General features: G+C 37.8%; 2 protein-coding genes across 3 annotated transcripts in view; one reads left to right on the top strand and one right to left on the bottom strand.

Annotated features, from left to right (window-relative positions):
• Nucleotides 1-447: 447 nt before the first annotated feature.
• spg7 (SPG7 matrix AAA peptidase subunit, paraplegin) lies at nucleotides 448-19,831 on the bottom strand. The gene is made up of 17 exons (XM_059358169.1): nucleotides 19,235-19,831; nucleotides 17,932-18,034; nucleotides 17,758-17,847; nucleotides 17,407-17,648; nucleotides 17,163-17,302; nucleotides 15,860-15,962; nucleotides 15,636-15,761; nucleotides 12,292-12,454; nucleotides 10,863-11,036; nucleotides 10,663-10,787; nucleotides 8,823-8,925; nucleotides 8,503-8,613; nucleotides 8,278-8,393; nucleotides 4,027-4,183; nucleotides 3,058-3,221; nucleotides 2,730-2,807; nucleotides 448-1,521 (listed from the first exon to the last, which is right to left on the bottom strand). The coding sequence occupies exons 1-17, from the start codon at nucleotides 19,448-19,450 to the stop codon at nucleotides 1,315-1,317; spliced, it is 2,418 nt and encodes an 805-aa protein (XP_059214152.1). The 5' UTR covers nucleotides 19,451-19,831; the 3' UTR covers nucleotides 448-1,314.
• Nucleotides 19,832-22,233: 2,402 nt separating this feature from the next.
• Nucleotides 22,234-25,695, top strand: part of ankrd11 (ankyrin repeat domain 11) — a 104,875-nt gene continuing 101,413 nt past the window's right edge. For both annotated transcript variants that reach the window (XM_059323975.1, XM_059323974.1), the window contains exon 1: nucleotides 22,234-22,648. The gene's annotated coding sequence lies outside the window, so the exon portion shown is untranslated. The remainder of the gene's footprint in view (nucleotides 22,649-25,695) is intronic.

The raw sequence follows: 25,695 nt of genomic DNA, 5'->3' as shown, positions 1-25,695 counted from the left end.
GTAAGTCTGGTGAAAACCAGGAACTGCTCATTACCTGCACAATATGTTGCAACAGTGAAGTTTGGTGCCGATGTCTGCTCAGAGTTCAAGGAAAACTGAATAACCAAGACATCACATTGGGCTGAAGGTTCACCTTTCGACAAAACAATGAACACACAGCTAAGAGAGCTCTGGACCTGCTGACAGACAGATGAGACCAGAATATGAGCGACAGTCCCCATTCAACAGCTTCAGATGATCTGCAAAGAGGACTCGAAGAAATCTACAAATCCAGGTGTATAAAACTTACTGCACCATTATACCTGTTGCATTCTGTTACATTACATAAAGGGCAACACACAGTATTTAAATAAAACTTTATTTTAATATTAGCAACACCATCCTTTGGGACTTCATATTCACTTAATACACAAGAGAAAACACAACTTTCTATGTATTAACTCAATCTTTACATCTCTTGGTCAGAGAAGAACAAAAGCTGTAATGGTAATATCTGCTGCTTAACCCGAAACATGACAGACACTTTGATTTTTTTAGCCTTATTTCAAAAAATGTAGTTTCCTCATTATCACTTCAACTTGAGCAAGCTTTAAGGTATACATGTCCACAGCAATGTTTAATTCGTTACAGCAGCTCAATTCAATAACCAACAATGCAGACTTTAATTTGTCTTTTGAATTAAATATATTTGGTGCATCATTCTCTAAGTAGAAACATTACCCCTAAAGTCAACTTAGTCTGTATAGAATGAGTTGAGTTACAGTTATTTTGCTGTAGTTTACAGATGTGAAATAAGAAATTTGCAGAAGTAATACTTGAATCTGTATATGCTACAGTATGTTTGCATAAAAGTGATCAGTTTCAGTCATTCGCACACATTGTTTGGGAATTCTTAAGTGTAATTGTTGAGTCCACGTACAGAAAATGTTGCTCAGAGGACTTTTCTAGACTACCAGGCTAGTTGTAGACATCCTTTTTTAAATCTATCCATTTTTAGTGCTTCTATGGCAAAAAAAAATATATAGCTGTGCAGCAAAGACATGGGAAAAATAATTGAATTCCTCCCAAAAATAATTAATGTCAAAGTTGCTCTGGCTTGTTTAGGCCTGTTTCAGATTATCTAAATGGGTCAGCTAGAAGGAAAACAAGTGCAAAAATGAATCTGCACAAAAGTCTGCATGGAAACTTTGATGATTAAACTTTCAAGCATATAAAGCTTCAAAGTGATGAATCACTGCCAAGTTTTATAAAAATTCACCCGGTGTCTGATGACTGCAGCAGCTGGAGAATAATAAAGAGACATTCATTTTAAGATCAGACCAGCTGTGGATTCACGTCCTCGTCTGTGGGTTTTCGGGGAGGTGGCGGAGGTTCGTCCTCTCCCGTGTCTTGTTTGTCCCTCTCGGCCTCCATCCAGTTCTGTGGGATGATCATCTTCTTGGGCCCGTGGGGCGGTGGACCCAGCAAGGCTTCAATGTCATCGTAGTTCACCACCTCTCGTTCTAACAGAGCATTGGCCAACTGGAAAGACACAACAGACCCCAACAAGTTGTGACTTATTATAATTAAACACAAATCCGACTGTATAAAGGAAGTGGGCAGAACCACCATGACATCACCCATTGGTATGTGGACAACTGTTTTGAAGCCTCAAGTTGTTGGCTGTTGCCATGTTGTTGTTTTTTGGAGCTAGAAGTGACCATATTTGTATGAGAGGGTGAATCTGACTGAGAAGCCAAAGATACTATGCATGCCCATTATACAGTACAGGCCAAAAGTTTGGACACACCTTCTCATTCAATGCGATTTTCTTTATTTTCATGACTATTTACATTGTAGATTCTCACTGAAGGCATCAAAACTATGAATGAACACATATGGAATTATGTACTTAACAAAAAAAGTGTGAAATAACTGAAAACATGTCTTGTATTTTAGATTCCTCAAAGTAACCACCCTTTGCTTACTAGAATATAAGACATGTTTTCAGTTATTTCACACTTTTTTGTAAAGTACATAATTCCACATGTGTTCATCAATAAATAGTTTTGATGAATTTACAATGTCAATAGTCATGAAAATAAAGGAAACGCATTGAATGAGAAGGTGTGTCCAAACTTTTGGCCTGTACTGTATATTAGCAACCTGACCACACCTACTACGCCCGTCCCTGCTGACAAAGTTAGCTTCCATAATTCAACGTTAACAAGAAACAATTAACAGCTATTTCATTGTACACAGTGTGATGGATATCCATTGCTTTTACTTTATTTTTATTGACAAGTCACCATGATTGTAGCTTATCACACACAAGGTAGCCGCGCCCTAAAGCATATCCTGCTTTATCGTCTTTTTTTTTTTTTTTTTTTTACTATAAATGGGACCATAGTCTACTAGAATGAACATCATGCTGTCAGAAAGACTTGAAACTAGTAATTGAGATGATAAACTCATTAGGAAAATGTTTACTGAGGGGATAACTTTGCTGAAAAGTGTGTAATTTTCTCAGACTTCTTTTTGTAACCAGTGGAGTCGCCCCCTGCTGGTCAACAGAAAGAATGCAGGTTTAAGGCACTTCTGCATTGGCTTCTCTATTTAAACCTGAAGGCGATGTCCACTTCCATAATACAGACTAAGAAGGTAAAACTGAAGTGCTCTGCTCATTGCTGGCAAAAAAAGCTACTGTCTAGTCAAACAACATTAATGCTTTAAAAAATGGGAACACTGACCAGTGCCAGCATGTCTTTGTTGTCCAGTAGCAGCTTCTCTGTGTGCTTGTAAGCGCGGGCTATCAACATCCTGGCCTCCTGAAAGAACAAAAACTGATGTCAAATCAGAATTTAATGACATGAAACAACATTCACTGTGTTCTAAGTTAGATGAACAGGAAGATGTGACGTGGTCCTGTTCCACATAACCTGTTAACATTATGGCACCGAAATAATGGCAAAAGCTTAAAATCAATACTTTAAAGTGATAACTGAAACTCATTATGTCAATATAATGGGTGCTAATGTGGGATGGAGAACAGAGAACTAATCCAATTTTAGAACCCACGTGGTCCATCTGATGCTGCAGGCCCTGGCTGAAAGGACGCCGTCCGATGGAACCTTCTGCCACCTGGTCTGGGAACGAGACCTGGCCGACGTTGTCACACATGCCGTACTCCTTCACCATGGCGTAGGCCACACGAGTTACCTTACGCAAGTCGTCCTGAGCTCCTGGGAACACAGAGAGAGGACACTTTAATCACTGTACTATCAGGTTATAGTACACAGTATAGGACAGGGGTGTCAAACTCAAATACACAATGGGCCAAAATTTAAAACTTGAATAAAATCGCGGGCCAACATTGAACAAATAAACCTTTTAATATGTACCAAACATGTTTTGCTTTAACATTAAATATGGAACCTGCAACGCTTATAAACATACAATATATAACTAAATAGTGCAGACATGCAAAATCAAATTTCAAATAAAAAACACATCAATGTCATTAATTTACAATAATAATATAATAATTTGGTATTGCCTCGCGGGCCAAATAAAATTACACTGCGGGCCAAATTTGGGCCGCGGGCCAGAGTTTGACACCCCTGGTATAGGAGATCATTTACATTTGAATGTTCAGCAGTTTACTGTGTAGATACTTGGCTGAAATTCCTTTTCAAAGTTGAGTGTTAATCAGATTTTGATCAGTAGAATAAAAAGTCTAAATGATGGAAGGTCAGGGTAGTGCACTGAAAAAAACAACACCTTCTGCTTGAGAGTTAGCCTTTAAGACCAATTTTTATAAAAGAGAAAAAAACTATAATTTAAATTTAAAAAAAAATCTTCTGAAATAATCTGTTTATATCAGGAATAATAAAAAATTAAGATTGACTGTTAGGAATCTGAGCAGCAGAAAGCTACGAAGAAGTAATTTGAAATAAATCAGAGGGATAAGTGAAAAGCATTCATTGGACAGTGACATGCATGTGAGCAGGCAGTGATCACAGTGGATATACAATAAATCAGGTGTACCTGTTGTAATCTTGTTAAAGGTGATCGACTCAGCAACTCGTCCTCCCAGAGCCATGCACATCCGCTCGAACAGCTGCTCCTTGGTGAACAGAAACTGCTCACGAGGTAAAATCTGGGCAAATCCCAGGGATGCATTAGTCCGCGGGGCGATGGATACCTGAAGAAGAAAACACTTTTCTTAAAATGATTGTTTTTCGATTGCTGTTAAGGCCTTTCTGTGTGGCCATCCATGTTTTCCCAACATTTTTTAGTTTCTCTATTGTATATTATTAAGTCTTCCTGCACTGGCATGGTCAATATAAAGAGACTTGGCTTAATAGTTTGTCCTCATTCATAAATGTACTGAGGCTGGGATTGTTGTTGGCACATCTGGCAACCTAAACAATCAAACACATTAACTGAGCATTTAATAACCTGTCGCGCCAGATGGTTTGTTACACAGAACCATCTGAGAAGTCGTTGTTGGAAACTGTTCGGAAAAGTGCAGGTGCTTTCAAAAATACGTGGCAGGTGATTGTATTAACCCATCCCTTTCTATCACGAAAGGACGAACCAATAGTGGTCTATTACACACGCCTAAACCACCATAGCCCATAGCCAGTTGCAACTCACAGGATGCATACTGGTCAAAATCACCATATCACCATATTACTTGAAGCCTCACAAGATAGAAGTTTGCGTCATCTTGTGATCTCTTGAGATTCCAGCTGCTGTGCAAGCTAACACGTTTAACACAGAGTAAATGGTAAATGGAAATGGAATTATATAGCGCTTTTCTAGTCGCTTTGCGACCACTCAAAGCGCTTTACACTAGACTGCGCTCATTCACCCTTTCACACACACATTCATACTGGTGGCAGAGGCTACCCTAAACGGTCCCACCTGCCACCATTGGGAATTCATTCACACACCGATGAACACACCATCGGGAGCAATTTGGGGTTCAGTATCTTGCTCAAGGATACTTAAGCATGTAGGCTGCGACGGTCAGGGATTGAACCACCAACCCTTCGGTTGGGGGCCAACCGACTCTACCGACTGAGCCACAGCCGCCCCTCTGGTCCGTCTGGCTTTGACAGATGTGTGAAAGTCCATTGTAGCAAATACTAAATAAGACACACCAGCAGAAATAGAGAAAAGAGACCGAGGGTCTTTGTTACGGCTGCCGCTGGCTACCGTTTTGCATGTATTAACTGTATTGTTTCTATGAGTGATTCTGCCGATTATTCAAATTCAGCTGTGTGATTCCCTGTCGTGGAGTGGTCCTTCTGGAGCCGAGACCGCTTACTTCCTGGTTGCTGTTCGCTGGCGTCTGTGATTGGTGCGGCTGTGATTCGACCGAGTTTACCAATCAGGAGTCTTCAATCAAACCCAGCTGCACTTTAAATAGCTTGTGTGTCCACAGTTCAGGCGGCCTGTGAACCAGTGATCAGTACGCCTTGCTGTTGGTTGCGCACCATTTGTGTTAATACAAAGCATTGAGTGCTGAAGTAGTGCCTGGCTGTTGCCTTTCTGAGTGGCTCAGCCAGTGCTTTTGAAACCTTTGTAATTAAGTTTGTTTGCCAAGAGTTGGACATCCTTTGTTTAACTATTAGTCTGTTTTTGTCCATTGTATTTAGTAAGCTTATGGGTGCTGAGCTCTTTTTGTTTCTTTTGAGCCAAGAGCTAAGTTACTAATTTATTCAACTTCGTTTTGTGCATTGGTTATTTGTCAGCCCCTGTATAGCCTCTTTCTGTTATATACTTTTTTGTGAATGAGCACTCTCCCTGGTTATTAAACGCCTGACTTTTACCAGAACCGTCCAGTTGTCGCATTCCACCTCATTTCCTATCCCAATTATATGTTACTGCCCTCCAAAACCAGCCAGGTGGTAACATCTTTTACACAGTCCCTGCATCTAGAAACATTTCCAGAACCACTCATGTCATTAAAGTTGAGCAATGATGGACTAATAAATATTTGGGCAAAATCAAAAATGATTAGACATGCAGCCTTGGTAGAAATTGGTACTGAGTGCTCCTTTTAACCCATTGAAGCCAGGAAAGCATTACCGCATTTCTACCGTTAAAACCGGGAGCGCTGTTGCATCACTCTACCATTAAGGCCGGGACAGCGGATATGTCATTTTGTAGTATTTGTATTTTTTTCCACCTATTTTCGGTCTCTTGGCCAATGAAATGCATCAGAATCATGATCAGAATACATGTGGGAGTGTCGCAATGCAACATCGGACTTTTCCAGAACTTTGAAATCAAAGGAAGACGACTATAGCGGAGGGAGCTCAGCAGTAAGTGACGGAAGAGATCTGATGAAAACAGCGCCGATCATTTAATTGCTGATCTGGACTTTGAACCCTCGGAACCAATCGACCGGCATTTATGGATGAGGAATATGTTTGTAGACGACATATTTTCACCGAAGAACAGACAGATTTGTGGCCATCTGGAGATAATAATAATATTATTAATAATATATTAATATTAATAATAATAATAATAATAATAATAATAGGCTAATTGATTGTGATGATGATATAAGAAATCATGACTGTTTATGTCTTATATTACTTTATGCGTTGTTGAGTACCCTGAAAAGTGCAATATATAAAATGTATTATTATTATTATTATGATAATTATTTCTTTTTTTATTACAGTAGGCTAATGAGAACTATGTCTTGTTCTTCCAGTGGTCATATCATGTTTGCATCTTGCTAATGGGCATGTATTAGTATTATGCATAGGATTTTTTATTCAGTCAAATGTAACATTTGCTGAGTTTGTTGATTTTTTAAAAAACTTTATTGAAGGTTTGGACAAATAAACTCAACTTCGTATGAAAGTCACGGGTATAAGCTCTCAAATACTTTTTGAATTTCATTTTTATCTGCTACAGAGGCTGAAAAATCTATTATTTAGTAGGTGTTGAATTTCCAGAAAAACTTCAGGTTTTAGGGGGTCATTTGAAAATCGCCCACAGGTTTTCCAGGCATTTTTTTCCAGGCGCTTTAGGCCTTAATGGGTTAACAGGCTTCTTTAGATTTAGAAGTATCAATAAGTAGAGGTGGGAATCACCAGAGGCTCCACGATACGATTTTAACCCCATACTTGAGTCATGATACAGTGTTATTCCGATTTTAAGCATTTTGCGATAAGGTGAGTATTGCGATACAATATATTGCTGTTTAACTGCATTTTGTGTCCACAAAATTCTCAGTCTATTCATCTCACTTCATTTTTTAATTTATCCACAATGAGAGTCAAACCCACAGACTGACCAACAAAGTATTCAGTCAAACTGAACTTAACTGATATCAAACATGTATGGACAACAACAACTGCAGCATTTTTATCAAACTTTCCTCGACTTTAAGCTTCATTACTCTGAATTGTTTTGAACAAAACATAAAAACCCTGAACTTTGCAGCGTTATTTCGACAACTTTCTGACACGATATCCTGTCACAGGTTCTTCTCGTTTCTCGCATGTGAGACCAGTATCTCCAGTATATTCCTAAAAGTGAGCCCACTACAGTCTCTGTAAAAAAAACGCTGTTGGAACGTTAAGTATCGATACTTGCTGGTCATGAATCGATATATCCACACTATACTGTATTGATTTTTTTCCCCCACCTCATCAATTAGGCAAAATTTGCAAAGTGCCAAAACGTTGATCTACAGAATTGATCTGGTTGAGATTATGCCATACATAGAATTACATGTCATGACATGTCATGCATTTCCAATAAAAGCCTACAGTACATGAAGGTAGCCTGGGTATACCCAGACTGCCTTGCGCGCTCGAATTTAATTTCAAACCTCCATCCAGTCTGGAAACCACGGCAGTTTCTTAGCCCTTTTTTAGGGATCCAATCACAGAGACCGCCGGTCACCACACAATCAGTGGATGTGTGTGGCTGAATGACATGAGGGGGAATAAAGCGTGAAAATAAATAATCTTGCCGAAAGCGAGAACTGAAGAAGCAAAGCAGCAAACAACACTCTCTCACAGACACACACACAACAAACATCCATCTCTGTTGCTCTACTACGTCATCTGGTATAACTGATCTGATTGGCTAAGAGCTACCTACAGACGCTTTTGATAGACATTCTAAGCGCCCAATAAACAGCTCTGGAGGATCGTAAACCACACCTCCTCTACGGAGAAATGAACGGGTGGTCGTGTAGCCAGAACGGGTGGACGTGTAGCCAGGCTAACATGAAGGTGCAGACAGGCAGCATTGTGGTACCTTCATGACTGCCTCTGTGTGCTCCATAAGCCACCCCACTAGGGCGTGTCCAGACTCGTGGAAGGCAACCACCTTCTGCTCCTCTTTAGACAGGACCTTACTCTTCTTTACACCCCCTGAAGACACACACACACAGACACACATCTGTCACATTTTGCCCAAGTCGGCAACTGAGACAAATGGGATTTATAGTTTCACAGCATTACACTGTTTGCATCAATGTACCTGCTATCATTCTCTCCACTGCGTACTCAAAGTTAAAGGTATGGATGGACTTGTGGCCCTCTCTGGCAGCATGCAGGGCGGCTTCGTTACAAATGTTCGCAATGTCTGCACCTGCGGGGACAAAGTGAACAGATTTCATGATCACCATATGGGAACGACATTTCACTAAGTATCAACAGTGTTTTGTTGGACGTCCAAAGATGTCTCATGTTTGTTGATCACGACCTTATGTTTATTCATAGAGACGGGCCATTATTTTGTTATGGCCACAGATGTTCATAGATTTACATGAGAAGTAAACCATAAATATGTATACATACCACTGAAGCCAGGGCTGAGCTCAGCCAGGCGCAGAGAGTAGAAATCAGCTGGTTGGGTCAGCTTCAGGGTCTTCAGATGTTGCTCAAAGATCTCCTTCCTCTCCTGAGAGACAATTAAATAAATAAATATATATATATATATATATATATATATATATATATATATATATATATATATATATATATATATATATATATATATATATATATATATATATATATATATATATATATATATCTTTAACTGACAAAGTATATTTTAAACCTCAAATCACCTAGACCTCCCAGTTCATGTCATCGATTTTCTTGAAATAATAAATGTGAAAACTTCTATTGAATTCATGGGACCTTGCAAAAAACTCCAAACATTTACATTTTTGATTATTTGTTTGATTATTGTTTTTTTTTCTTTAAGTTCGGTGCTAAATTTCCTCATTTTTGTGATTCTTTGTATTGTGAGCCTCACCATTTTTTTCCACTGGCTTGGGATGTACTAATTATCCAAGAAACCCTCAGTATAATTTGAACATGCATTTGTTTAAATAGTAATTACTCAATGTTTTAAAGTAATCAAATTAATTTAAATAATAATAATACATTTTTTCCCGAAAAATAATCTTTAATTTATAAAAATGTATATCTCTGCTGATTTTTTTTTTTTTTTTGCAAACAGTGTTTTTTTGTATGTTTTTATTAGTTGTTACATAACTACTAATAACTTTATTTGGCCCTGCATAAACCAAATATGGCTTCAAGGGTGGAAAAACACACTTTCGATATTTTGACGGAATATTTTCCCAAGATGGGTTATAGATGAGATTTTTTTATGGGAAAGTGTTAATATTCAATGCAGATATATTTAAAAATTGAAGATTTTATATTACTCCATCATTTAATAATACTCTGTAAATGAGCATTTCTTGCATGTGAAAAAATGATGACATTTGGTTCAGATAACTGAAAAGTATTTGGAATAGACCTATAAATGATTTTACAAGGTCCCATGAATTTAATAGAAGTTTTGACTTTTTTCCAAGAAGATCGATGAGACGAGTTGGTATAGAATGATCCATATGTTTGTTTTCTTGAAAATGTATAATGGAACAGCTCAATAGGACACCAAATTGGGGGGAAAAAAGCAGCTGCTAAAGGTGCAATGCCTTACACAAAACTTGGTTTGGTCAATAGGTTACATGTGTGACTTCATTCAATATACACTACCGGTCAAAAGTTTTAGAACACCCCAATTTTTCCATTTTTTATTGAAATTCAAGCAGTTCAAGTCAAATGAACAGCTTGAAAGGGTACAAAGGTAAGTGGTGAACTGCCAGAGGTAAATAAAAAAAGGTAAGGTTAACCAAAACTGAAAGATAATGTACACTTCAGAATAATGCAAGTAGGCCTTTTTTCAGGGAACAAGAAATGGGTTAACAACTTAACTCTATGGAGTCTTGGGCTATTTTGTCCATTTTTGAATTATTTTCATGTCTTTTTTTTGTCATTTTGTGTCTTTTTTTGTGTCTTTTTTTAGTCCTTTAGTTCAACATAAAATGTGATTTTGAATCTTTTTTTAATTTTCAAAACACTATCATGCTCAATAAATAATTTTAAATGTTGCAAATGTGCGTTCATTTCAGAATAGACTAAGACATTAAACTGCATAATTTTCAATTAAATTCTGGAAAAGTTGGTGTGTTCTAAAACTTTTGACCAGTGGTGTATTCTCAAAATAGAAAAATTAGAAGCTGCCTTACATTTCCTTTGCAAGCCACTTGCTTATTATAAAACTAAGCTAATTTACATTAAGGTCACTGGCAAACTGCTGAGTGCTGAAGACTACCTGCAGCGTGGGCAGATCTATAAAGATGTGTCTGTCCAGTCTTCCTGGTCTCACGAGAGCATTGTCCAAGATATCTGCTCTGTTAGTGGAAGCGAGGAGAATGACGTGGTCTGTCGTTCCCATTCCTGCAAAACGAGAAGAAGGGTTTAATTATTCTGTGAGAAAGGTCCGCCTCTCATGACAACAAGCGTTTCACTCACCGTCCATCTCCACCAGCAGCTGGTTGAGGGTCTGCTCCTCTTCAGTGTTGGAGAAACCCGACATGTTGTTGGATCGCTTCTTTCCCACGGCATCGATCTCGTCGATGTAGACGATGCAGGGCGCTCGGCTTCGAGCCTCTTTGAACAGACTCCTCACCCGAGCAGCACCCAGGCCTACACACAAACACAACACAAGTCATGTCAGAAATTAACCTTTGTATAAGGCTGCCATATGAACGCATTCCTCCGATGCACCCAGAAAAGTCTGATTTCTTATAAATTACAGAATATCCCTGCACTGTAACGCACAACAGATATTTGATTGATTGAGAATTTATTTGAACACAAAATAAAAGACGAACAATTAAAAACAAACGAACAACAATAAATACAAGACAACACAAAATGAAACAACAAGACTCAACTCTTATTTGTGTTCAAAAGGAGTGGGAAGAAGCCAAAGCTTATTAAATCCCACCCCTTCTCCCTATGTTAATGTACTATATTCAGTTATATAACAATAATATTTATATGTATGTATAATACATAGTAATGTATACAAACGTATTATTACCATTATTAACATACATAATTTGTTATTTTTGGATTTAGTTTTTATTACTATTTTTTTGTTTTATTGTTTTTAGTATTGTTTTTATTTACAACTATATTTGTGTATAATTTTTTTGTATTTTAATAACTGTACAGCACAACACAGGTCAACTGAGGTTGTTTTTAAATGTGCTCTATAAATAAACATTGACTTGACTTTACTTGACACATACGCCCATGTAGTCACAATGAGACAACAATGAACAAACAGACAAAACAACAACAACACACAAAAAAAAGAAAAATAGTAATACATTTAAAAAATAAAATGTCAACAATAACCACCTAATGTCATTTCACACACCCGCTTTCATCCCTATATCATATCTCCTCTCATATTAAATATCAGCATTATTTTGATGTATGTTGACCAGGTTTATGTCTATACCAGGGATGGGCAACTTAAATGCTGGAGGGGGCCACAGTTTTTCATCAACACTACCACAGGGCCACATATAGGACCGCGCACTTAACCAGATATGATGAAACTGCAATTTTAAATATGTTTACAGTGCAGTAACTTAACATATTTCATGCTGAAATGCATGTATAACAGTATAAATAGGAATTAAAAAGGATTGAAGCAAATAAAAAATAACCACTTATTGTGATTTATTTTTTATCAGTGCAAGAACAGCAGACCAACATTAATTGCAAGAAGTAATTTAGTGCATTTTTACACTGCACTTTTAAGATTTTATGCTCAAATGCATGTAGTTGTACAAGTGAGTTGCGGGCCGTATGCGGCCCCCGGGCCTCCAGTTGCCCATCCCTGGTCTATGTCATGTTAATTGCCGGTGTTGCTGTCTGTACATACCTCCAATGACCTCCACAAACTCTGAGCCATTCATAGCCAGAAAGGGCACCTGAGCCTCGGTGGCTACAGCCTTGGCCAGCAGGGTCTTCCCACAGCCTGGAGGTCCAAGCAGCAGTGAACCCTTGGGAACTTTGGCTCCAAGCTGGAGGTAACGTTCTGGATTCTGATGACAGATAACATCAACGAGGTAAGTGATACACTGAAATGGGGAAATTAAAGTTTTACTTCTATGATAGGGATGCACGATATTGGATTTTTTGCCAATATCTGATATGCAGATTTTTTACAACTCATTTAGTCGATTACCGATATTTTTTCCCCGCACAACTAATACCCACAATCAGGGCAAATATGGCCAATTTCCCTATTGACATAATAAGTAAACATAACCTGTGTTCACTGGGAACATGTGAAAAGTGCAACTGTACAGCTATTAAACCCAAATTGAATAAAACTACATGCACCTTACAGACTGCTGCTTAAATTAAAATTTAACTTAAAACAGGAGCCCAATATGTGACGACTCAATCTGCACTGTGCAAACAAAATCACAAAAAGTACAAAAAATATAAGCAGCTTCAGTCCCTAATCAGAACATAAATAAATAAGTGGGCTCAGACTACACTGCACAATTCTATGAGCTACAAACAAGGTGCAACAGAGAGGTGATGTGCACCCCATTAATTAATCGGTTGTTTATATCGTGTTGTCCGATGTCCGATAGTTCATTTTCAAGCCAATATCGGCCGATACCGATAACATGCCAATAATATCATGCATCCCTATTCTATGAGGTTTGCATGATAAATACAAAACTTCGTCCAGTAGACACTGTAGCAAAAGCTGGACCAAAAAACATCTATTAGACTCACCATATCCTTAGATTATTTAGCCCTTTGATGCACAACATGCTATATCTTTGCAATAAATTATTTTCATCATTCAGTATTCCAGGTTTTCCTCAAATAGTTTGTTTTTGGTCATCATGCATCCTAATTTTATGTTTTCCTTTATTCATTTTTTAATAAAATCCCTTTTTGTGTCACTACTCTTCTAATGCACAACATGGGTCAAAAATGACCCAAACCCATTTTTTAGCTAAGTAGTTAGCGATGTAATAATACAAAAACTTTTTTTCTTCATAAAGTATGAGAGGCAAAATGGAAATAATGATCAAAAACAAGATATTTAAAGAATACTTGGAATATTCAATCATAAAATAAGTTGATATCAAAAGATAGAGCACAGAAACACACAACAACATTAAATAACATGGGGAATGAATGAGACCCATGTTGTGCATCAAAGGGTTAAACACAGAATATGTCATTTCTGCTGCTATAGGGTCTCTTAATCAAGACAGTGACAAAAGATGGACTCTGTGGTAGTAATGTAGCGTGGGATCATGTTGTCTTTGTTTGACAACACCTGTTGCTGATGCAGAGGTTAAAGCAACTAGAGGGCTAAAGGGATGATTAAAATACATTTTCATTGTATAATGCTTTAAAAAAGGTACTCAAAGACACTTTACACATTAGAAACGTTGAATCAAAATCAATAACAACTAAGGACAGTAAAAGTAATAGCATTAGGGAACAATCTCTGTGATGATATGTGTGTATGTATGTTAAAACTGCAAACCACTAAGAACAATGAAAGCAATAACAGTAAAAAAAACAACAATAATGATGGGCAAGGAGAATGGGGGACATACGCATTACAGGTTAAAAGCAGATTTAAATAGGTGGGTTTTGAGGGCAGTTTTGAAAGAGGGAGTGATGGAAAATGCAGTGGTGGAAAGTAACTAAATACATTTACTCAAGTCCTGAACTTAAGTACAGTTTTGAGGTACTTTACTTGAGTATTTTCCTTTCATGTAACTTTATGCTTCTACTTCATTACATTTTGAGGTCAATATTGTACTTTTTACTCCACTACATTTAGCTGCCAGCTGCCAGTTACTTTACAGTTTGAGATTCAACATAAAAAACATGATAGTGAAGTGATTAAAGTGACATTTGTTTAAACTAAACCTCATGACAGTGTGTTAAGAATATCATGTTTTAATGATTTCATAATGCATCAATAATAATCATCCAATAATACATCTAGAATATATAAAACAGTCTGAGTGGGTCCATTCTGCATAATGAGTACTTTTCCTTTTGATACTTTAAGTACATTTTGATGCTGATACTTTTGTACTTTTACTTCAGTAAGTTTTGAATGCAGGACTTTTACTTGTAGTGGAGTTATTTCACAGTGTGGTATTGGTACTATTAAGTAAGAAATCTAAATACTTCTTCCACCACTGGGAAAATGTTTGTGCTGGGTGGGGGCAGCCATGGAGAAGGCCCTATCCCCATGAATGATGCTATTGACAGGTAGCCAAAAAAAAAAAACAAGTGCACTGTTAACTTGAACAAAATTCTCTGGGTTTTAACACATTGTTGGAAACAGCTGGGATTTTGTAGGAACACAACAAAATGTATAACAAAGGTCTAGTCGTTTTTAGACATTCAGGCCCCGTTTACACAAGGACGCTTGCGGGTAAAAACGACAAAATATTTTCTCGGAAGTGCCTTTTGTTTAGATGGTGACGGCCTTTTTGGGGCTTAAAAACACAAAAATCTGAAACCACCTTCCAAAGTGGAAAACTTGAATTCGCTCCGCCGCATCGTGTCCGTCTGCGCTGCCAAGACGCAAAACTCTGCTCAGATCTGCTCTCGTCGTGTACGTTTTTACGTCACATACATGCTCCATTACAGGGAAATAAACAAACATGTGGGATTATTTCCATGCGTCGGACCTTCAAGCTGCTCTGGCAGCTCTAATAAACTTACAGGAGTCTTTCCACCAAATGTACAGGATATGTACATATAGTATTATTGAACAGAGAAGGATCTGTAATTACCTCTATCACATTTTGGATGCACCAATTTGTTGGAGACGAGCCAGACGGCTTTGGACGAGACCTGGGAGATCTAGTGGATGGTGGAGAACTTTGTGGAAGAAGTAGCTGATGAAAATACGTGGCGTGAAAACTTCCATATGCCCAGAGATGCTCTTATCACTTTAAGTGATGCCGCCTGGCATGCATACAATCGAATCCCACATACTTTTGCGTCACGGTACGCATGCAGATTTCCTCCCGGAAATGCTCGTCTAAACGCGGATAAAAAGTGAAGACGCGACGCCACTATTGCGTCTCCTGTTCAGACCGTCATCATGTAAACGTAGCCTAAATGCGGAAATTTTACATATTACACCTTTTAATTAACATTGACTATTCAGTGTGTGCATGACCAACATACAGTGTGTAACTGGGAGTCTCAGTTTCTTACCTTGAGGTAGTCGACAAATTCGTTAACTTCCATCTTCGCCTCATGCATGCCTGCAACATCTTTGAAACTCACTCCTAACCCCCCCTTGCTGTCCACAATGGTGAAATTGGCCGTCCTCAGTTGATTCTGTGAAGTTCGTTGTAATATGCAGTTAATACACAAGTTAATTAAGTGGAACACAATAAGAACCCTAAATGTCAAATTGCTCATGTGGCTTCACTCACAAAGGCACTGAAGCCGGCTTGTCTGATACCCATGCCGGCCAGTCGGAAGATATACCAGAGGATAGCCACGCCCACAGCAGCCATCCCCAGAGCGTAGACCGCACTGTGAAACAAACAGATGAAAAAACTCTGAGTCTTTAAAATCAACAGAGAAGAAAATCAATGTTCAAGACATTAAAAACATGTTTTTTTCCCACCAATTTTGACCTCTTTAACACTTTAAATACATATACAAATGACAAACCCACATGTTTTAAAGACGCCATTAGGCTATTATGATCAAAAATAGGGCTGGCAGATATGATCAAACCTCGATCTAGGTCATTTCATATCTCAATAACTATATACAGTCATAGAAAAAAAATATTAGACCAACCTTTTTTTCTCCTTGCTTTCTTGTTTATGTAATGCCTGGTAAAACTAAAGGTACATTTGTTTGGACAAGTACAATGATAACAAAAATAGCTCATAAGAGTTAATTTAAGAGCTGATATGTAGACATTTTCCATGCTTTTCTTGATAATGATTGCGGTTATTATCAAGAAAACCATGGAAAATGGCTTGATATCAGCCATTAAATTAAACTCTTGTGAGCCAGTTTTGTTATCATTATATTTGCCCAACCAAATGTACCTTTAGTTGTTCCAGGCATTAAAATAAACAAGAAATTTAAGAAAAAAATGGTCTAATAATTTTTTCCATGACTGGAAGTCACAGTAGAGCATGTTCTCTGGTAATTCAATAAATGTGCTGTATAAAATCTGCATAGTAAAGCAGATTTTTATATACTTAGATATACAGTTAACATTGGCTGCTGTTTATGTTGACATTGTGACACAAACAATACAGACAAATGTCTTTTTTAGGATGTATATTGTCATATCATCCGGTCCTAGTTACAGCACATAATGGCCCTATTGGTTCTTTATGAAACTAGTAATGAGAAGAAAAATCTGTTGCACTGACTGTTAACTGATGATTGTTTTGATTAATTGTTTCACTGTGTATAGAGATAGGATTCATTCAAATTGCTCATTAAACTTTATAAATTGATTTATTTTAACCCACTGAGGCCTAAAAGGCCTGTAAAACCTCTGGGCGATTTTAAAATAAGCCCCTAAAACCTGAAGTTTTTCTCTAAATTCAACAGAAGTGTCAACGCTTCTACTAAATAATAGATTTTTCAGCCTCTGTAGCAGATAGAAATGAAATTCAAAAAGTATTTGAGAGCTTATACAAATACTACAAAACGACATATAAGCTTTTCAGGCTTCAATGGGTTAATAGAAGGTCAAGTTCTTACTTCCCAAAGAATCCCGTGCGCTTGTAGGACACCTGTATCCTGTCCTTAGACTCAATGTTCAGCTCTTCTTCAGCAGCTCTCAGCTTCTCCTCGAATTTGTCAATGTTGGCAACCTGCATTCTGTACAGGAGCGCCAGCCTCTGCAAAGCAAGAAACGTGGCAGGAAATTAGAGGTAACCATGTACAGCTGCTGTAAAAGTTCTGATGCGAATTGTGCGTTTGCATTAAATCCTGCAAGACATACAGGCCTTCCAAAGATAACTGCTCCTGGATGAAGGTAGATCTCTACGATGTCACTCTCTGGAGCGACCTGAACACGTGACACCTCTCCCTTGGCCAACATCTCGTTGACAAAGTCGTTCCAAGAGATGTTGCCGCCGCTGGTAATGATGGTGTTCAGCAGGCTCATGATGAGCGCTAAGATGAAGAGGGCACGCAGGCGCTCCCGGTACATCTGATCCTCCTGCTCACGACGTTTCTTATCCTCTGAAAGATGGAGGCAGATTGTGGAGGGGAAAGGGAATAAAAATTATCAGAGAAAGAAATGAAGGTCACAGCTAGATGTAGCAATCAGCTAAAACAAATTACCACTTACCTTCATCTTCCTTTGGGGTTTTTCCCTTTTCTCCATCCGATTTGTTTCTCTTTTGTTTAGATTGAGATGTACTAAATAAGTTTAATGACCCTGGAATCAAAGGAGGTGAAAGTAAGTAAATACAATACAAGTGCATAAGTACAAAAACTACAGTTGATGAAACTGAGTGTTTACCTAATAGATTTACCAAACCAACAGGGTTCCTCAGTAGGTTGTTCCTGATTAACTCTTTGCTAATTCCCACCATGCCAGGACCCAGGGGTCTGTGGAGGAGACTCTGAAATGGGAACATTGGGTCAACATTTCTCATTTAAACAAAATGCAAGAGAAAATGCTGTATTGTAGTTTGCACATGCATGAAAACTTTTTATTTTATTTACAAAGACAGATCTGTACAATAATTCCAAGCTACCTGTTCTGTCCTGTAGGTCAACAAAAGCAACAAATCTCTTGAATCTAATAACATTACTTGTATGAGTCTATACATTATTGTTTTAGGAAAAATCTTGCATTGTATATCTTTTAAGACTGGGTGTCAGTCCCCTGGTGATATTGACAATTTAAGTTGATGATGTAATTTCAAGCAGGGGGAGACAGCAGACTACACATGTGAATAGAAATATATTCATACACGTGTGTAAATAGATCAAATTTGCTAATGTCATTGTTTTGTCTTCATAGTTTACAGGTGCATCTCAATACATTAGAATATGATGGAAAAGTCCATTTCCACTAGTTCAAGTCAAATAGACCCAACCAAGTATTGAGTGCATATAGATGAACTTTTTAAAATTGGTCTTTTGTAATATTTTATTTTTTTAAACACTGAATTTAAAGGTCTTTATTAAATGTAAGCCATTATCATTACAATTAAAACATGGATGTATATAATGTGTTATTTCACCTTTTTGAATTGAATTACTGACATAAACTTTTCTATGATATTCTAATTCATTGAGATGCACCTGCATATTCTAAGGTAAGGGGTACTGGTATACAGATCACACACATTGCTCTTACTCCTTAGTTTTCCACATTTTACTCACAGTTAGTGTTACAGTTGTCAAAGTATGGATACATCGACACTTTTTCGATACCACAAGTTTAAAATATTACCATATACATATTCAATAGTACGAAACACAGATCTACAATGAATTTTCTCAAGGTTATACAGAAGAAACAATGACAAGGAAAAATGTGTATGTTTTCATTGACTTTTTCTGAACCAGCAAAGTGTGCAGATTGTTGAGTTGGGTGAAAAATAATTCATTTTTTTGGGCCTAGGAGTTTTTGTCTGGTATCGAAAAATGTATCGAGTATCGTGTTGTTTAAAAAAAATAATACAAGTACTATATTGAATTTTAAAGTTCTGGTATCGTGACATACAACTGTTAACAATAGCAACCATCAATACAAGACAAAATAGTTAAGAAGCACTTATCCAACTACCATGTTTCTGTTTATTTTGACTTACCTCAATGAGTTTCTGTGGCCGACCTGTGCTGGTCTGTTCTGATTTCGACAGAAGTGTTTTCCTGATATTAGCCCACTTGGACAGCACATTTTTAACACTATCGCTGGATGTTTGCTTATTTAATATACGATAGTTTCGCCTTGACAGAGCCCACAGCAGACCTGAACTGTATCTTCTACAAAGACCAGTACGATGCTGCAACAACAACGCCGACATAGTGTCTGTTATCCCTGAATACTGTTAATTAAGTGAACAACAAGATCCCATAGCTACACTTTTTCTATTAAGCTAATAATGTGTGTTTAGCTCGTTTGTTTACCTCCACAAATCCGCTCAGAGCTAGCTTGCTAGCTATGTTATTCAACCGTGTAGCCGAGCAAAGATGTCAGCTAGAAAGCAACACTGTTACTTTTCCTCTCCCGGACTTCCTGCGCACGGAAAATAAAGCAAAAAAACTACACGTGTTTACTGTAGGTTTGATTATATCGTTATTGTCTATTCGTCATCATTGCTGAGTGCGTTTAATCTGTGCAGAAAATTCAGTTTGCACATCTCGTAGCGTTTGAAAACATCTTTGCTTTGCACTTTGAACTCTAACCTTTCTTCTTGTGCTTCGAGGACCTCCTCGCTGCGCAGACTTTCGCGCAAGGCTTATACAATATACTGTTTGCGCCGCAAACTCTTCAATGTCACATTATATTTCAATTATGCAGTTAACCTCAAGTAGATTTATATTACAGCTAAATGCTGCCGAATTTTTGCAAGCTCACGTTGAATGCAGCAAAGTAATATCTGCACCTCTGCTACACCAGGGGACGCACACAATGCGCATTCGAGACATAAACATTGGCTCATTTTGTAAAATTGGCTTAGATAAGACTTTATAATTAACCTATTTGTCCCAACTGTCTTGAGTTACAGTTTTTAAGATATATTGGGCCATGTCTTATGTTTTTGAGTATTAAATATACGAATAAAACATGTGCAAATTCCCTAAATAATGTAGTAATTAAAACATCAGTTTCTGGAACATGTAACAATAACTAACGTTTGTCTTTTAAAATGTTGTCTATGTTTTCCCTCTTTGAGGAGATGAACAAAACAAAATCAATGGTTGTCTTTTTGACTGTTTGTTGTCTAGGATGTCTGACCTTGTACCATTTTAGTTTCTTACTGAAGTTTTTGTTTTGTTTTTCTTTAATAAAACGATACAAAAATACAATAAAAACACAATGAAAATAATTACACCAATATAACAAATGTTTTTTTTAAATACAGAAATCATTTAGACAAAAACACAAAAATTGCTGATGGCAGCTGGAAAATAAACAAAATGGGAAAAAAACTTACTTTGATTAAAATGTATAATCTGTCTGTCTAATCTATCATTCAAAATAATGCGAAAAGTACAAATACTTGTTTTTTACCTACTCAATTTTTCTCTTAAAACATCTTTTTATGCAGGTGCAATGGCACTGTAGAAGCACTCCAGCAGAGTGCGCTATTAATTAACTTAATAAAGCTCTGGGTTCAGAAAACCATGCTCCAGCTAGATTCAGCAACAACAACAACGAAACTGAATACATATAAACACATATTATTTTGGGTTGGAAGATCAATTTGTACAAACCTATCACGTTTGAGCTATATGTGGCATACAGGGTCAGCTGTCTGTTGTTGTTTTTTTAATTGTATATGATCACTTCAGCAAGCGATTTTATGTATACCACCATCCTCTTTGTGTCAGTGAAATAATCAGCTGTTAGTAATTGCGGTAAAACCACGCATGCTGCCTCTCATATCCCTGAATCAGTGATGTAAAAATATCAAGGCAATAATGTCGTGAGAAGCGACGTGTACGGGTCAGTTTTTGAGTGACACGTTACATAAACCAATAAGAATATATAACTTTTCCTTTAGCCAATGGGAGCCTTCGTTTCTTTCCGCTCGACTATGGGTGCGTCGAGTTTGTGCACCAGCACGCTCCGCTTTCTTACCAAAGCTGTCTCTTTCTAGTCATATGCCTCTGACCCCTATCCTGTTTAAGGTCTGACCAAGGGATGGGCAACTTAAATGCTGGAGGGGGCCACACTTTTTCATGGACACTACCACAGGGCCACATATGGGACCGGGCACTTAACCAGATATGATGAAACTGCAATTTTAAATATGTTTACAGTGCAATAACTTAACATATTTCATGCTCAAATGCATGTATACCAGTAAAAATAGGAATACAAAAGGATTGAAGCAATTAAAAAATAACCACTTAATGTATTTTTTTTTTCAGTGCAACAACAGCAGACAAACATTAATTGCAAGAAGTCATTTTGTGCATTTTTACACTGCACTTTTAAGATTTCATGCTCAAATGCATGTAGTTGCACTGAGGGCCACTTCAAGTGAGGGTGCGGCCGTGTGCGGCCCCCGGTCCCCCAGTTGCCCATCGCTGGTCTGACCTATCAAGAAAAAAACTTACATTTTAAGTGCCAAAGCATATATTGGTTAAAGATTCCTGTGAGGATACATTCATGAGAAAAGAGTTACCCAACATCGTCATTTAGTATAGTTTTTATACGAATGAGTTTTCAGTGTAACTTTCACAGTAAACATTAACGTTTGCATTTTAAATAACCTGTAAAATCTAAATACATAAACATTCAGTCGATATAAACACATCTCAAAGGTTCCTATAAATGTGGAAATCGAGTGCACCCGATGCCTGTACTCCATTTCCTTTTCTCGGTCTCCAACTATATAATGGAGTGTGGTCTCTTGCAGTTGAAACTGTGACCTGCGGTCAGCCACGTTGGAGCGCTGCTTGTGTGCATTGTGAAGGGAGAACAGGATGCTGGGTGGATCCAAAATGGCGTCAGTTTCATCTTGCGCGGAAACGGTAACCGCCCACAGCGCCGGAGCCAATCAGGAGGCTCGTCTCATTCCTGGAGCGTTTCCGTCCCTAGCGTCCACACACTGAAGTCAAAGGCCGCTCGAAAACCGCTCGAATGGGTTGGCGGAGAGGATTAAACCGAAACAAAATATGATCTTTTGATGGTTTACGTCCACCCAAGCAAGCATACCGTTGCGCAAATGGAGTGCTAAAGGTTCGTAGTTTGCGGTGATGATGAAATAGCTACGCTGTAAACGAGTTTTCGTGGATATTTTAGTCTTTAAATCTTTGGACGCCTGTTTGTTGGTCTACATGGTTTTAAGAAGCTAGCGCTAGCCTCGATACCAGTGAGCTGCTTTCGAGCTGCGATGGTCGTCTCGAGTTTATGCGGATGTCTCCGGGCCAGTCTATACTGAACCGACGGCAACAAATGGGACCATCCAGCATCGGCCGAAAACATCGCGGCGTAGACTAAACATTAACGATTCAGATATCTATTTGAATTTGTGGAAAATCAGACACAGGTAAGTCGCATTTCTACTGGTGCTGCATTGCTAACGCTTTAACAACAACAAACCGACTTGCTGCCCCCGTGGCTCACTGGGGTTGATGTGTGTTGCGACAAAGGTCAACATGTAATATCTTCATTCACCCAAGGTTTTTAAACACACAATGTGTTGCTTGTGCTTCTGTATTTATCAGGGTTCATACGGATGCTTGAAATCCTTGAAAATGTTTACATTTTAATGCTGTATTTTCAAGTTTTGTAAAGTGCTTTTGGATTTTGGATAAAGTGCTTGAAAATGCTTGAAATTCTTATTGTATTTTTCTTGCAATATGACTATAGATAATCACATGTTGAATTAAAAAAAATAATTAAATTGAATATTGAGATTAGCAAACTGTACTTTTGGTTGTTAAAAGTGTAAAACCATCACTGTTGGTATGGCTGAGTGAAATTACCCCTTTTAGCATGTAAATACTCATCGAAAACATGCAACTTACAACCGTTGTAAGATCATGGAAAAGCTTGAAAATGGACCTTGTAAATTGCTTGAATTCGACCACTCAAAAAGTGTATTTGTTTTTCATGGAAACACACGTATTTTTAGCACGTTGTTTTGCTTCTTGAATGCAGCCTTTTTATGGTTAAGCATAGATGTGTTTAAAAAAATCTGATAATCTGGTCTAAAAGGTGTTATTTTGTGTATCATACCTTGAGGTAACGTAAGCTCTTAAAATGTTTTATAAGATTTACTTCAGCTGTGGTAGTCCATTGCCCATGTGTGGTGGGGCTGGCATTTAAATCGTTTTAATATTTTAACATTAAATTTGAATGTTTTGAGTAATTAACTAGAGCTGCATACATTGATACCATACATTGAGGTATGGTTATATGTAATCTAGCAGATGGAAACACTAGCCTGGCGCATGTGTTTTGAACGGCTTGCCTCGAAAGCAAAAGTGAATTTATTAACACTGTCCATCCATAGTAGGCTTCAGAGTAATATTATGATTGGATGTGCTGCATACTCTCAAGACTAGTATTAAGGGGTACTTGCAATATCCCAGTCACCAATTATCATAACATTTCTCAGTGGAGGGCAGTAATAATGTCCAAATATCCACCTATTTTTGCTTGGCACTATGGCCGATGTTATTTGGCTGTTGATCTAAACAAATACTAGCTTACCTGCTTTTCCAGTTAAGTGTGCACAACGTCATGAATTCCAGTCATGAAGCACTATGTCTTGTCCATTTGTTAGTCTATTCCAGCACTGAAGCAAAATGGATGTTACAAGCCTTTATGTTATAGGGAAAGCAATGAATTAAGTTGTCAAAGCAAAATCTAATGAAGAAAATGTGTGTGCTTTACAATACTTGAAAAAAAACAGTGTTTTGAAATTCCCACAGGCTATATTAATTCATGAGGAAGTGTCTGTATAGAGTTCATAGACAGGAGGCTGTATAGGATAGATATCTGTCACAATTACCTAAGTTAGTTCAGTGGAGTGCCTGTGTTTTCTGTGTTAGATTGGTAAAGGAGGGGCACAACATGGTGGGATTTGAGATGAGCTGTAGAGGAAATGGAATATGGAGGAGAAGCTCTCCACTTTGGTGCAGTACCAATGCTGAGGAAAACACTGCAGTGCCGCTGGTGGTGTTTTCCACCAAGATACTGAGAGTGTTTTAGCTTGTTGGGGCGTTCATGTTGACTACACTGCAGAGGCAGTGATGCATATCTCTGTCTCCCTTGAGCTTGTGTAGGTCCTATTTCTCTGTGTTATAGTTAAAGCCTCAAATGTTATCACATGCTCTATTCAGTTATACATGGAGATTAGCGTGTGTGGGATTAAAATGTAAACAAGACATTATTGCAGAACTCTTGGCAAATCTGATCTCTAATACATTGCCATATATCACTAAAGTGTTTACATTGTGAATGTAAGATAACCCTCACACCGAATGACGGCCTCATTGAAAGTGAAGTTTCTCTCTAACACATTAGGTGTAATCATTGTATCACTGGGTCTGTCAATCAATTTTATAGCTGATTGTTTTTTCTTCTTTTGCATTATATGCACGGCACACATTTTTCACAGGTATTTCACGGGTTATGTAGTAGCACTTGTATGCCTTATATTTAGCTGTTTGTTTTCCTTTGAATGAATTGAATAGTGTTTATATAAGTTATATTGCAGTGGACTTATGAATAGCAAATCCAAGGCCGTAGTGAGGACCTATAGTGGTGCATGTTCATCCAAATCCGATATGATGAAACATCATGCTGATGTTTACAGTTGATGCAGCACATTTATTGCATCTACAAATAACGACAAACACTGGTCTTTTTGAGATATTTTCAGAGATTTATATAAAAATATACAGTCAGGGTAATTGCCATGCTACTTGGAACTTCTGAATTATGTGACCCAATAGGTTCCCATGAACAATGGTGAGATTTTGCCCAAGTATTACCATAGAATGAAACCATGGCTGCAGCTAAACAGTAAAATATCATGGCCTTTTCCTCACCATTGTTCCTTGGCTTCGATGGAAAACGTCATGAGGTCTCAGGAAATATGTGAGGGAAAAAGCATGAGCTATCAGTCTTAAAAGCGAACATAAATGGTTATCACCATTGAGAATTGTTGCTCACACTCACCCTCCTGCTCACTCACATTTATCAACATGAATCCCAATTAGTATGGTTGTATGAAAGGAAGTGTTATGTTTTCGTGAATAGGCACATAGTGCATCCCTTGTTGCATGTTGCAGGAATTGTGGGGTGGTATTTTCTCCTTTACTTTAGTAAAGGATGAGCCAGTATACCCCGTCCGAAAGGAGATAAGTAAGGAAGCATTAGAGCACCTTTCCTTAGTATATAGAGAATTCGACCAGCTCTTAATGGATGGCACTTAGATACTTCTGGGTCATTTCACTCAGTTAGGAACCTTTCTATGGAAAGTATACTATTTCAAGGTTTCCACCAGTGTATTGCAAGCCTGGAGACTCGCCAAGCCTGAGTAGACCACCCGTCGGTTTTGTGCGTAATGTTAGCATGTGTGCA

The sequence above is a fragment of the Centropristis striata genome, chromosome 2 (genome assembly GCF_030273125.1).
Source record: "Centropristis striata isolate RG_2023a ecotype Rhode Island chromosome 2, C.striata_1.0, whole genome shotgun sequence".
Classification (NCBI taxonomy): domain Eukaryota; kingdom Metazoa; phylum Chordata; class Actinopteri; order Perciformes; family Serranidae; genus Centropristis; species Centropristis striata.
The sequence above is the reverse complement of the archived record's forward strand: the minus strand, read 5'-3'. Positions and strand labels throughout refer to the sequence as shown.